Below are 14,054 nucleotides of genomic sequence, written 5' to 3'. Positions count from 1 at the left end.
ATGTCTCTTTAAGATGACTTTGGTATAGGGCTGAATTTAAAAAAACGACCTTTTTCCTCTCATTTCCAGGTTCTTACAGGATACTTTGTCGGCATCTCCTTGTACTTGGCACTCCTGGCAAGTGTACTCCTGGCACTCCTTGTTTGCAGTGTCCATTGTCTCTTTCACTGTTATCTGTTATACATATTCTATTTATGACCTCCAACCTTACTTTGCTTTCTTCTTCTTTCATCCTTACTGTATACTTAAGCCGCCCATTCCCTCATATTCCTTCTATCAAGCTTTGAAAGTTTGTTCAATGCAAACTGAGAATATGCTTCCAAATAATGGTTTTTTTTTTCTTTTTCTGATTACATAGTTTGTTCATTAAGTTATTAAGCAGGTTGTGCTTTACCAATAATTTTATTTTTCTTGAATATGAACCTGATGGAGAATGGCTTTTCTTAAATGCCTGTAGGCCTACACCATTCACTGTCACCAAATTACATTTCACAGAGGAGTCCACAGAGTATATCCAAATTGAAGACTTTTCCTTTTCAGTGGAAGGATCCCCAAGTGGGATGTAAGCAGATATGGTCATCAGACTTTAAGACCTAGGTTTGTATAAAATCCAGCACTTCACACATTCACCCTGAGCATGAGACTCCCTTGGGACATCTGTTAAACATTCAGATTCTTGGGCCCCACTCCAGGCTCCTGGAATCAGAACCTCCAGAAGCGAACTAGAAGGCGCTGTATACAAGAAAGGTGTTTGTAGGTGAGTTAAATGGGCAAAGTCCTCACTTTCATGTTTTCTGTCCAACTGGGATGATGGGCAATTAGTAAATGAAGCAACCAACCAGTCAACAAATAAACAAGGTAAGTGCAGAGAGTGATATAAGGAAATCAAACAGAATAATATTTTAGGGAATGGCTGGGTTGGGCTACTTTATATGGCACAAAGGAAAAGCTCTCCAAAGGGTACACTTGGAGCTGAACTATGAGAAGGAGCCAGTGAAATCAGGAACTGGGAAAGAGCTAGTATGCTTCACCTTATTTACCTGTGTCCTGGGTAATTAACATAATTATTGGCACCTCTTGGGGCTCAATGAATTTTCGTTGGATGATGCATGCAGTCCTGGGATAGCAATGCTTATATCACAAATAGGATACAAGCAGAATTCCTGAAGAAAAAGAGAAAATGAAGAAAAGTAGATAAAGGAGAGCATCTGGGATGAATCGGACATGACTGGGGGTTGGGGAGGGTGGCAGCAGGGCAGCTAAGGAGTTGAGGAATAAAGAAAATTAGAAAACAAGGCTATGTTTGCACCTCTAGCATCACTGAATTGCTGGTTAAAAGGTTAATCAGTAATTATTGCCATATTCTTGGGACTTGAGCACTGTGCTCTGACTAGCATTGCTTTCTAAATTACAAAGTAAACTTTAAAAAGTCTTTAGAAAACAAAGACAGTGTCACATTACATTCCTTTAAAGCAAATTATGGTAAATACCAATTCCAACAAGCTTAGGGACAAGTTACATATGATCAAAAGTAGCAAGTTAAAGGTATTTTGACAGATTCTGAATGGCGCTCTGATTCATACACCTGGCAAGTTGAAACTATAGATGTTTGTCACTTGGATTCTTTTTTTTCCCCACTTGGTAGCAGAAAGCATAACAAATGCAAAATGAGTTATTGGAGAAGCTGGCTATTTAAGAACTAGTGGGGTGTATTTACAGCAGACTATCTACACATCTGCATGTAGAGAAGGAAGCTGTAGGTGAAACTCAGAATCAGCCAGTGTAGGAGCCAGAAGGAAACTTACAGGTCATTATGGTCCAAATCCCTTAATATACGGATGAAGAAACTGGAGGCAGAGACATAGAATGACCTTTTCAAATTACTCTAGTCCAGGGTCTGCATTTGAATCAAGATCCCTTACTTCTTCATTTAATAAGCTTCAAGTATTACGTACCTATTATGTGTATGGCACATGGTCAAGCACTGTGCATCCCAAGCTGAAGAAGGTGCAGAAGGGATCTCCTCTGAGGATGTCAGTGTAGCAGGGTAGCCAAAATAGGATAGAGTGTAATAGATTGTGTGTGTGTGTGTGTGCACATGTGTACACACAGGTGTGGGCCTATGACAGCGACCAAAGCTTTCACACTTCAGCAAGCTTTCACACTTTCACACGACAGCAACACACCAGATGTGTTCATAAATTGCCTGAGGAAGCACAGCAGGGGAAGTGTCCCACACCATCTGGGCAGTCAGAATGAACATTTTCTGAGTGTCTTCTGTGTTAGGCACTCTCCACCCATTATCGCAGTAAATCTCCCAAAAAATCCTGTCAGGTCAGTATCCTTCATGCTCATTCCATAGCTAAGAAGTGGAGGGAGGCTCAGGAAGGTGAACTGATTTGCCTATGGGCATAAACCAGGATTTCAACTCTGGGTCTGCTTGATCTTTAGCCTATGCTCTTTTTTTTTTTTTTTTTTTTTTTACTATAATAGGGATGGTAAGTGGATGTCATCTCAAGGGCAAATTCCAGCTGATTGCTAGAGGCTGAGCACTGTGCTGTGAAGGCTCCCAGGCCATCTGGGTTCAGAAGCACATGGTGGATTAATGATGGCAGCCATGGGAGTAGGACGGAAAGGGGTAGCCCTGAGTCAGGACTTCGTACTTCCTGAGCTATACCATACCATCACTCTTCCAGGCCCAACTCTCTCTAAGTCAAGTCTCCTACATCCTGTTCCTTTCCTCTGAGCTCAAGATGGTATTTTGTGCCATCTGGGTGTCTAGAATCTTGTCTCCTAATCAGGTCAGCTTCCCTGTACATTGTCCCATGCTGCAACCCTTTTCAAAATTTTCAGCCCCATCAAAGATATCCCTTTTGCATTGCCTCACAACCCTGCTCCATGCTGATGACAGCTTATGTGATATGTAGATTATTACATGCCTACAGCTTAATATGTTCGTGTCTAGGTAAGGTGCAGGCCTTCCTAATTCAAAGAAGTGACTCCAGCAGAAAGAAGTTCAGATCCTTGGGCAGGCTAGCTGGGATCTGTCAGTCTTTAAGATTATACCAGACAAATAGCTGCTGACCTCACACCTTTTCTTAGATGCTAGAGAGCCCTTGATATAATAGTTAGTGAGGTACTGAGGTATTGTAGGTCCACGCATACGGTGCTTAAAGAGGAATCTGGAGGTGGAGATGGTGTTTTCTTACTGTTGCAGTTTATGATTTCCAGCTGTTGCCCTGAGATAGACACTACAATTAGGTCTAGGCTGTGGTTCTAGCTAGTATGCCTCTGCTTTAAATTTTATCTCATAACTCCTTGGCAGCAAAGAATTTCAACTTTCCAAAGCTGGCTACAAGTTTGAAACAAGTGTCTAAAAGCAGTTGTTAGAGTCAAAAGATACAGCGGTAGTAACAACCGTGTTAAATGAATCATTTGTGGAATGCTTAACTGCTCATCATCTATTTGAAGTGTCTCAGTGTTTCTTGTTTTCTGCAGTAAAAATAAGTCAGGTTTACTCAAGGTATATATTTTCATTCCTTTCACATATGTGACAATCTATTTTCTGAATTATTGGACTTCTAAAACACTGTGGGTAAACGAGTATGAATTTGAATGCAAACCACATCTGGAGGTGTTATTTTTAAATTATTGAATAAATTCTTTAGTATCATAAGAGCATTTTTACTTGAATATTCTATTAGTATGTAACTTACACATTGTAATACTTCTAACCAAGAATAGCTATTAACTTTAAATTTTTACTTTTAAAATTCTTTTCAAATAAGAAGAGAGCTTCCATAGGATGAGGTTCCTAGCCTGATTTTTATGTAGAGTTGTAATTTTCTATTTTAGTAAATCAGACAGCCCTGTGGCTTAGTAGGTTAGCATTATTGCTGGTGCCCTGCTGTTTTTTCCTGGATTAAAAACAAAGAATAACAGAGTGAACATATTTAAAATATATCCTCTTGTTTGATGAAATGAGTAGCCTGTGTGCCAAAGTGAGACTATTCTGTGTGAGTGATTGCTTTTATCACTATGGATGTTTTATTTATGTGCCACTCACATGTCAAGTTTTCTTTTTAATTGTATGTATGAATTTTTAAACAGAGGAAAATAAGGCTAACTAGATGGAATAGAAAAGTATGAGTCCTAAAGAACAGGAGTCATACAACTTGAGGTCTGAATCTTCTATACATCTTGTCTGTCACCTAAACCCCAAGAACTATCTTAAATACATTGCAGTGAGGGGCCCTTCTCCCATATGGACTGGTATTCTTTCCTATAATGTATGTATCTTCTTTCATATAATGTAGCCATGAGGTGTTAACCAGGGTATTGTTTGAAATATTTTGAAAACTTCCAAACAAGGGGGATGGTGGTTGTAGATTATTTCAGCATAATATTGACTAGGGAGTTTGAAAGATTTTTGATTTCACTTGTCACCAATATTTTCAGTTGTAATTGTCTCTTCTAAAGTGTTAGACATTCCTTAACTTGATGTTTCCGATTACCTTAAATTGCAGTCATTAAATATCATTTCAGAACTTAATTGAATATTCTAGTGTATGATTCACTATACTTTAGAAACTTGTATTGAATTCATGATACTGGTTTTTGAGTACAGCACTGAAACTCGTTGAATTACTAGAGGAAAGCTCAGTGGTAATCTAATTGGACTATTAGTGAGTCTCTTAAACAGGTACTGAAAGAACATAGAATATCATTAAAATAAAAAAAATAGGGCTTCCCTGGTGGCGCAGTGGTTGGGGGTCCGCCTGCCGATGCAGGGGACACGGGTTCGTGCCCCGGCCCGGGAAGATCCCACATGCCGCGGAGTGGCTGGGCCCGTGAGGCCATGGCCGCTGAGCCTGCGCGTCCGGAGCCCGTGCTCTGCAACGGGAGATGCCATGGCAGTGAGAGGCCCGCGTACCGCAAAAAAAAAAAAAAAAAAAAAAAAAAAAAAAATGTTTCTTATCAACATAACTGACCTGTCACGTGGCACTAGAAGGATGTTATATTTGTTATTCAAATGTAATCATCTGGAAGACATTCACTCTTAGTGGCTGACACATGGCAGGTGGTTGCCTAGTAAGTATTTATTAATGAAAGAACATACGGCTTCAGTTCCACCTACTGCTGATGACTCCCAAGTTAACATTTCAATTTGGAGCTCTCAGAGTTCCGACCCACATTTCTGGCTGCCTTCTACTCGTCTATGCCTGGAGGAGCCACAGATATTCTAAGTGCCCGATGCCTAAAATTGAATCACCATCTCTTCCTTCTAAGCCTGTCCCTCCTCTCTCTCCCGCTTGGTTATCAGAATCCCATGCTACCCAATCACCCTGGATTCTTTCCTCTCCCTCACTACCTAGATCCAGTTGTTTATACATCGAGTCTTACAGGTTTTCCTCCTTACCACCTCGCTGACCTGGCTACGTCTCTCCAACTCCATCAGATCCTTAGACTTTCCACCTGAATTTTAGCTGGTCTTCAGAGGAGTCTCCATGCCTAGGTCAGTGGTCCTATACTTCACCCTACTAAAGCATTCCCCGGGGAGCTCGTTAAAACTGGAGATGCCCAGATCATACCTTCATCAGTTTATCACTTGGTAGGTCTGGGTGGGACCCAGAAATCTGAATTTCAAGCAGTCAGCCCAGGTGATTGTGATGCAGGGGGAGCGTCACATACCTCCATTCCATCCTGAGCACTCAGACACAGGTTTGCTTTAAAATATAAGACTTATCCATGCTCTTGATTAAAAATCTTCAAAGAACTACCATTCTACAGCAGTCATTTTCAAACCTAGGCCAGCGAGGTTCCCAGGGGTTCCTCAGAGGTGCCTCAGTGTATGTATGTGTAGCGGGGAGCAGGGGGAGCACTGTAGTGTGAAGATGGGAGTGAATTCTCCAGGAAGATCTTTATTCAACTCCCCCCACCCCGTCTCCTTCTTTAGTCAGAGCAGCTCTGATATTGAAGTTTAACAAGAGATTTTCTTTGGGAAGTCATCCTCTACTTAAAAAAAAAAAATCTACAGAAGTAGGTTTTAATTTTTATTTTTCAATCAGGACCCCACAGTGAGAAATAATGTACATTCTCTATCATGGCCCACTACATACACATAGTTTTGTATGTAATTGAAACAAGTTTCATGAAACATACCATTACTATACTTGATGTATCCTGATGTTTTCTGTTTTATTTTTTGGAAAAAAGCTGGTTGCAACCTACTAAATTGATTTCACAAGCCACTGATGAGTTACAACTGAGCCTGAAACACCTCAGCTCTTAACCTTTCTCATTAGGTTTCCTTTATGAACCGTGGAACCTAGAAATATTTTCTTAATCCTCCCATGATGGTGTATGACTCATACCATTCTAGGTGCTTGGGAGAGAGGTTAATTCATTACATACCATGGATACTTGAGGGCATTCACCTGATGAACTCCTGCTTGAAAAAGACTTATGGGGTGTGATCTATACAATAAATCCAAACTCCTGAGAACTGCCCACAGGGCCCTTCCAGGTCTGACCCATGTTCATCTTTCAGACTTCATCTTACTTCCCTAGTAACCTTCCTGGGTTAAAACCATCCTAAACTGTTTGGAATTCCCCAAGTACATCATGCTACTTCTCACCTCTGCACAGTCATTCTTGACCTTCAATACTCAGCTCAACTGAGTGTCATTTCACCTGACACCTTCCTGGACAGTAATCAGAATCATCACATCCTGTTTCCCTGCCTGTCAGTGCCCGAAGGGCAGGATGGCACACTGTTTGCATCAGCAAGTGCTGCAGCTCATGCGTTACCTGGCCCCATGTGTCCTCTTAATAAACTTCAGTTATGTTCAATGGACTCATCGTCTCTGTTACTGAGTATGGAGCTCTATACTTCATTCTGAGGACACAGACAGGTATGAGGCACAGCCTACATGCTTAGGAAGCTTGCAATGGGCCCGAGAGACAGGATGTATATATTAAAAATGACCTCAGAATAGCACAACACTCAAGAGTTTGCATGGGGGAATCAGGCCTGGGTTCAAATTCTGACTCTTCTATTTGTTGGCTTCTGACTAAACCTAGGACAAACTCTTGAGCTGTTCTGAAGTTCAAATTCCTCATATGTGAGACGGAAAATAAGAGTGGCAACTTCACAGGGCCATGAGTTTTAAACAATGGGTGTATGTAAAGCTCTAAGCACACTGCCCAGCCCAGAGCTCTTGGGAAATGTTAGAGTGGAATTAAGCAGGTAATATGCCCAGTGCCATGTGGATGTTGTAGGTGGAAAATGCCACAGGAGTTGAGAGGAGGGAATGGTCATTGTGGGTTGGACATATGGGAAAGGTCCAGTGGAGGAGCTAAGCTTAGAATGAAAAGTAGACCTTAGATTAGGAGCCAGGAAGGCATTCCTGGCAGGGCAAACCAGAGCACCAACCAAGGCCAGTGGAGGACGGTATATGCCTTGCCTGTAGACTAGTTTCCCTGCTAGTGTTTGTACATTTCATTTATGCATAAGATGTACTCAAACATTCTGTCCAAATAGAAGCTGAAGGTATTGATCTGAAGGTGATTTTCTTGTTCTAAAGAATTCTGCCCCCTTTCTCTTTTCCATGACTTTTTGCCAAGTGTGTCTGGAGTCTACAATTTTGCTGACAGGATCAGCTTGATTGGTCAGCGTAGAAAAATGGTTTGCAAAACTGGCCATGCATCATAATCACCCAGGGAACTTTTTAGTACTACAGATTTCCATGTACCACCCCAGAGAGTCTGACCATTGGCTCTGATCTAGGACCAGGAGATCTGCATTATTAAAAAGCTCCCCTGGGAATTTGATGGCCAGCCAGCTTTGGGAACTGGTAGCTCAGAGAATTCATCTTAATCAGTTTTTAGCCATACTGTCTGATAATGGTGTCAGGGAAACCAATACGTCGAATTTGTTTGAATTTTATGGGGAGTTGAAACTCATAGTTTGTAGAATTTAGCAGTTTTCTACTTGGAAAAGAGTTCAGAAGCCACTTAACCCTCTCTCTCTCATTTAGGAAAAATCTCTTCCCTTTGTACATCTCAGGATGATCTGGGCAAAGTAAATACCCTGGCCAAGGGAGGCTCTCTATCTGCCGAACAACAAATTCCTCTCCTAATAGCTTCATTTTCTTAGAAAGAAGTCTTACATTCAAATTCTGCCTTTTGGTACTTTTCCATTTGTCTCAGGGTGACCTTCAAGATAAGTCATGCTTCTCTTTATGTGATGGCCCTTCAGGTCTTTGGGAATAGTTAACATAATGTGGTTTTCCTTTGCCTTTTCTTTTCCAAGAGAAACATGCTTGATTTCTTCCATCAGTTCCCAGATAGATACCTTTAGATCTGCTCCTACTTGTTAATGCCTGATTTAGGGAAAAAAAAAAAAAAAAAAAAGATCCGGGCTTGGCATATGTCTCTTTGAAAGCCTTGTTTGGTCCCAGCTGTCTTGGTCTGAGCATTGAGTTTAAATACTCAAAAAACATTCATCTTAGTTTTTTCCTCTAGAAACTTTTGGAAATTGATAAGGGACTGACTGATATATATTTCTCAGGATGTACCCTCTGCCCCTCTTTTAAGAACTGGGACAGACAGAAACATTTGTATGTTTCTGACATCTCCCACATTCTCCAAGAGTTCTCCAAAAAGACGGATTCCCAAGGCCAAAACCATTCCTGACATTTTCTTCTCTTTTAAATGTTTTTGGGGACCTCATATCTGTTGCTGCTGACATACAGTAAAAACTCCCAAGGAATGAGCTGTTTAGATAAGCTGTGACCCCGCTCTGAGATGTGTTTGGAGGTAGAGCTTGGCCGCTGGTGGAGGAGTTGGGGAGCTGCAATTTCCCAGGGTTCCTGCTCGGAGTGCAATCATCACCTCAGACAGCACCGCTGAAGCACCCATCAGCAGTGCAGTGTGTGGCGGCTGTTCTGTCAGAGACTTGCCTTTTGTTGTTCTTGGAAACAGTGTAAAGAAAAAGTCAGCAGATTTTTTTTTTTTGGATAAATTTTATTTATTTATTTATTTATTTATTTATTTATTTATTTATGGCTGCATTGGGTTTCCGTTGCTGCGCGCGGGCTTTCTCTAGTTGCGGCGAGCAGGGGCTGCTCTTCGTGGCAGTGAGGGGGCTTCTCATTGCGGTGGCTTTTCTTGTTGCGGACCACGGGCTCTAGGCACGCGGGCTTCCATAGTTGTGGCACGTGGGCTTAGTAGTTGTGGCGCGCGGGCTCTAGAGCGCAGGTTCAGTAGTTGCGGCCCGCGGGCTTAGTTGCTACGCGGCATGTAGGATCTTCCCGGACCAGGGCTCGAACCCTTTTCCCCTGCATTGGCAGGCGGATTCTTAACCACTGCGCCACCAGGGAAGCCCCAGGTCAGCAGATTTTTGTTGCTCTTCTTACCTGTATTTTTGTTGAAATTCTTTCTCCTTTCTTTCCTCCCCTTCCCTTCCTTCCTTCTTTCCTTCTTCATCGTTTTCGCTTCCTCCCTCCCACCCTCCCTCCCTTCCTTCCTTCCTTTGCCAGAAATTCTTTCTGTTAGCAAAGCAAAGAATGACTTGGTTGTGATATACTGTATGCAGTTTCACAGTCAGGTATGATATTCTATGAACGAGACTTTAAAGGTCAGAAGTACCCTCCCCCCTTCCCCATCACTTACTTTAGAAATAATATCCTTTGCAGCTCACTGCTGAGCAGCCTAGCACGTGAAAAGAAGCACAGGCCCTGGGGCCAGGCTGCCTTTTCAAATCCTGGCCCTTCCACTTATCATGGCTTTGAGCAGTTTACCAATTTCTCTGTGGTTCACTTTCCTCAGGTTTAAAATGAGGGTTTTATATATATAAATGAAAGTTATATGTATATGTGTGTGTGTGTGTGTGTGTGTGTAATAGTACCTATTTCCAAGGGTTGCTATGAGGATTAAATGGTTAATTCATATAAAATGCTTACAAGAGTGCCTGGTGTATAACCATTGCTCAGTGAAAAGTGTGTCAGTGTTGACTGAATGAATTATTTTATGAAATTCAATGCAAAAGGAAAATGTATGTGAAGTACCACATTATGACAAACAGGGCATCAATTTGAAGATTTATTTAGAGTGTTTAGGGCCCCTGATTAATCCAAACTAGAATTTTATGCTAGGGAAAAAAGCTTTAATGATTTTTAAAAATCCAATTTTAAAAACAGTCTTTAGGAAAACATGTTGACAATTTACTTTTATCCTTTTTTCTGACGTGTGTGTGAAATATATCATTCAAACAAAATTATATAAGATATATGTACAGTTTAAAGAATAACACTTAAAAGAATATTAAAAATTTAAAACACCTGTGTACTTGCCACCCAATTTAATAGAACATTTTCAGTGTCTTTAGAACCTCTTTGTGCCCTATCCTGGTGGCCCCCTCTCTCCTGTAGAAATAATCATATTATAAATTTCATGTTAATCATCTTGCTTTTCTTCATGGTTTTAGCACATATGGTTATAATGTTAGACATCAAATTATTTAGATTCACTTTTTTAACTATACAATTAACATTGATTTTGATTATTAGTATACCGTTGACCCTTGAACAACAGGGGTTTGAACTGAGCGGGTCCATTTATGTGCAGATTTTTTTTCAGTAAATACATGCTACAGTGCTACATAATCTGATCTGAGGTTGGTTGTATCTACAGATGTGGAATCATAGATACGAGGGCCAAATGTAAAGTTATATATGGATTTTTGACTGTGCAGGGGTCAGTGCCCCTAACCCCTGTGTTGTTCAAGGATCAACTTATCTGGATTCATTTCCAGCATCTTAATTTTTTCTTTATCCCATTTTTCTATGTTTCCCTCCTTTCTTATGCATTGAGACTTTTTTTTCCTTTCCTTTACTTGCATCCTTCCCCCTCCATTGGTTTGGAAGTTATATACACTATTAAATTTTGACATGCGTATTTAACTAAGTATAAAGTTTATCAATATTTCTCCCTCCTACCCATTAACACAAAAACCTTGGAACACTCCCACTAGGATTTCTTTGGAATTCTGCCATCTCACACAAAAAGGACTCTTCACATCAAATTTGGTAGCTACAGCTTTTGATGTCTGCTTTGTTTAGTTCTTCCCTCCTGACAACATAGTAACCCTGTCTCAGAAATGGCAGAGAGAACAAAAGTATTACTTCTATGGGAAATACAGACCACTGGAGCTGGATGCAGCCTTAAAGGTTATCTAAATTAGTGTTTTTCAAACTTTTTGACTAATCCCAGCAGTCAAAAATAATATTTTATTTTATAACCAATGCACACATAAATATAGTATATAAAACTGAAACAAAAGTTTCATGAAACAGTACTTCTCTTGGTCTGTGTAATATACTCTGAGCTATTCCATTCCATTTGCATTTCCATTCTTTCATTAAAAAAGAAAAGAAACTTTTCCCAATTCATTAAATTGATTGCATACTCACTAAGGTGCCTTGGCCCACAGTTTGAAAAACCCAGAACTTGCCTAACATCCTCAGTTTACAGTTTAAGAAGATGAAGCCCAGACCAATGGCATGGATCTCCCAGAGTTGCACAGTAAGTGAAGAATTAGGACCCAAATCCCTGATATTTTATCTCTAAGTTCACTTCTTTCTTCACATATGTCAGCCAAACTCAAAATAATACAGGATGGAGAAAAAAGGGAGCCATTGGAGAGCTGTAGTTATGAAATGGGAAATGAAACCCCCTGAGAACTCCTGATCATCTACTTTTGGCAGATGTCTTTGACAAAGCATCTCATGATAACCACTGCTGAGTGAACCCAACACGGTATTAGACGCCACTTTTCATTACCTCTGACTCTTAACAACCACTTCGTAAATCGGGATCATTATCCTTATTAAATAAGGGAATGAAGGCTCAGAAGAGTAATTTGCCTCACTAGCAGCGTGTAAGGTGAGGGGCTGGGCGTAGCTGTCTGACCCCATAGCTCATGGAGTTTCACGGCCTCATACTGCCTCTTTATAATTCTTGACTTGACTTGCTTATTATTATATCTCTCAGAAGGAAGATAAAGCACCAAGAGGAATACTGTCCAGGTCTGACTCTAACCAGGAAGGGTAACTAGTTGGTGAAACGGTTCACAGACTCGCTTGTTCCTTCTGTCTCTCCCATTAGCACTTTTGTTCCCGCACCGCATGGTCTTCACCTCATTCACTGTATAGTACAGTTCTTGGCACACTGAAACCTCACAATGACTATTTGTTCAGTGGATAAGTAAGGGCCTTCAGAAATCAGAAGGACTTTGGGAGAAAGAAACCACGTCCCAGTATGGAGGCAGGTCCCATAGTGGCCCAGTGTACAGCCTGTGGAGGAAGACTGCCTAGGTTCAAAATTCAATGTCCCTTACAAGCTATTTGCCTGTAAGCAAGTTACTGAACTTCTCTTGTGCCTCAGTTTCCTGAGGATGATAATGATGTCTATTTCAGAGTGTGGTTCTATGAGTTAATAAAGGGAAGCGTTGATGTGTTAGCTGTCATTGTTATCTGATGTTACGATGACTAAGTAGGGAAATATTGAACATGTGTCTCATATTTTAGGAAAAACATACCAGAAAGTTTGAGGTAAGCTAAGTATGATCATATGGGTAGAGACTCAGAACAGACCCCCCATTCGTGTGCCATTGGTGCTAAAATTATGCTAAATAAATAAATGTGCTAATAAAAAGCACATCTCTATCTCATCATGAAAGAGAAAGATTTATTTCTGACAACAATATCTCATCCTAGAACAGATTATTAAAGGAGATGGCCTATGAATATGTCAAAAAGAATTTAGTGCTTACTCAGCAGCAACTTGAATTTGTAAAGAATACAGTTTTTGAGCAGGTGACTTGATTAAAAGACTAGGAGACTCCCATAGATGCAATGCATCTTATTTTCAGGAAAACATTTGGAACGTCTGATTTGGAGAACAGTAGAGTGCAGGGTTAAGTGTGTGAGGCTTCCCCACATAGACCCTGGGATTTGACCTCAGTTTTCTCACCTGCAGAGTGTGGATAATGACTGCACAGCCTCCTAGTGTGATTCAGAGAACAAACAGAAATAAGGTCCATGTTGTGCTCAATAAGTAAGAGATAAGTGTAAGCCCCTAATTACGGTACCTGGGTAAGCAGATAAGAAGGTGAAGTGGAACGTGGTTAAGAGTCTGTTTGCTTCTAACAGGCCCAGTCTCAAATGCTCAGAGGAAGGCTGGAAGTTTGCTTTGCAGCTGTCAGAACAAATCCTCAAGGTCCCTTGACACCCCGGACCAAAGACTGGGCGAGAAGAAACCCAAATAATTAGCCTGAGGTCTGAGTGCCTGTTGCTTCCTCTCTCTCCCTCCAGGGGCCTTTGTCGTGTGCTGGACACCAGGTCTGGTGGTTCTGCTGCTCGACGGCCTGAACTGCACGTGGTGCAACGTGCAGCATGTGAAAAGGTGGTTCCTGCTGCTGGCGCTGCTTAACTCCGTCATGAACCCCATCATCTACTCCTACAAGGATGAGGACATGTACAGCACCATGAAGAGGATGCTTTGCTGCTTCTCGCAGGAGAAGAACCCAGAGAGGCGGCCCTCCCACATCCCCTCCATGGTCCTCAGCCAGAGCGACACGGGGGGCAGCCAGTATATGGAGGATAACAGCAACCGAGACCAGGTCTGCAACAAGAGCAGCTCCTAGGCTTCAATGCCCCTCTGCCTGGCCCAGCCTCCTCTGGGAGAACTGTTCAGAATGGTTACCTGTCTCCAACTAAGCCCACGTACAGTGTTATTTGAGCTCTGAATGAATCATTGGGAAATTTCTTTAAAAATTGTTTTTCATCATTTAAAAGCATGGGCAGGAAAGAGAGGACACAATGCATTGAGAGAAAACGCACAGAAAGCGGGAAGGCAGCACGGTGGATTCCTGCCTGACATCCTGTGAACCCCTTGGGGCATCGCCCACCAGGCCATACATCCTGGGCTCTGCCACCATCTTGTAGCCATTCTCTTTGTGTTTCTGAAGGATGCTGTTAAAGGGCTTAGAC

General features: G+C 41.5%; 1 protein-coding gene across 1 annotated transcript in view; it reads left to right on the top strand.

Annotated features, from left to right (window-relative positions):
* The window catches only part of LPAR3 (lysophosphatidic acid receptor 3), a 59,204-nt gene extending 45,496 nt beyond the window's left edge, over window positions 1–13,708 (top strand). The window contains exon 3 of the mRNA XM_060085042.1: window positions 13,377–13,708. Within this exon, the coding sequence (XP_059941025.1) occupies window positions 13,377–13,708 (332 nt within the window). The remainder of the gene's footprint in view (window positions 1–13,376) is intronic.
* Window positions 13,709–14,054: the final 346 nt, after the last annotated feature.

Source organism: Mesoplodon densirostris, chromosome 2, assembly GCF_025265405.1.
Source record: "Mesoplodon densirostris isolate mMesDen1 chromosome 2, mMesDen1 primary haplotype, whole genome shotgun sequence".
Taxonomy (NCBI): domain Eukaryota; kingdom Metazoa; phylum Chordata; class Mammalia; order Artiodactyla; family Ziphiidae; genus Mesoplodon; species Mesoplodon densirostris.
The sequence above is the reverse complement of the archived record's forward strand: the minus strand, read 5'-3'. Positions and strand labels throughout refer to the sequence as shown.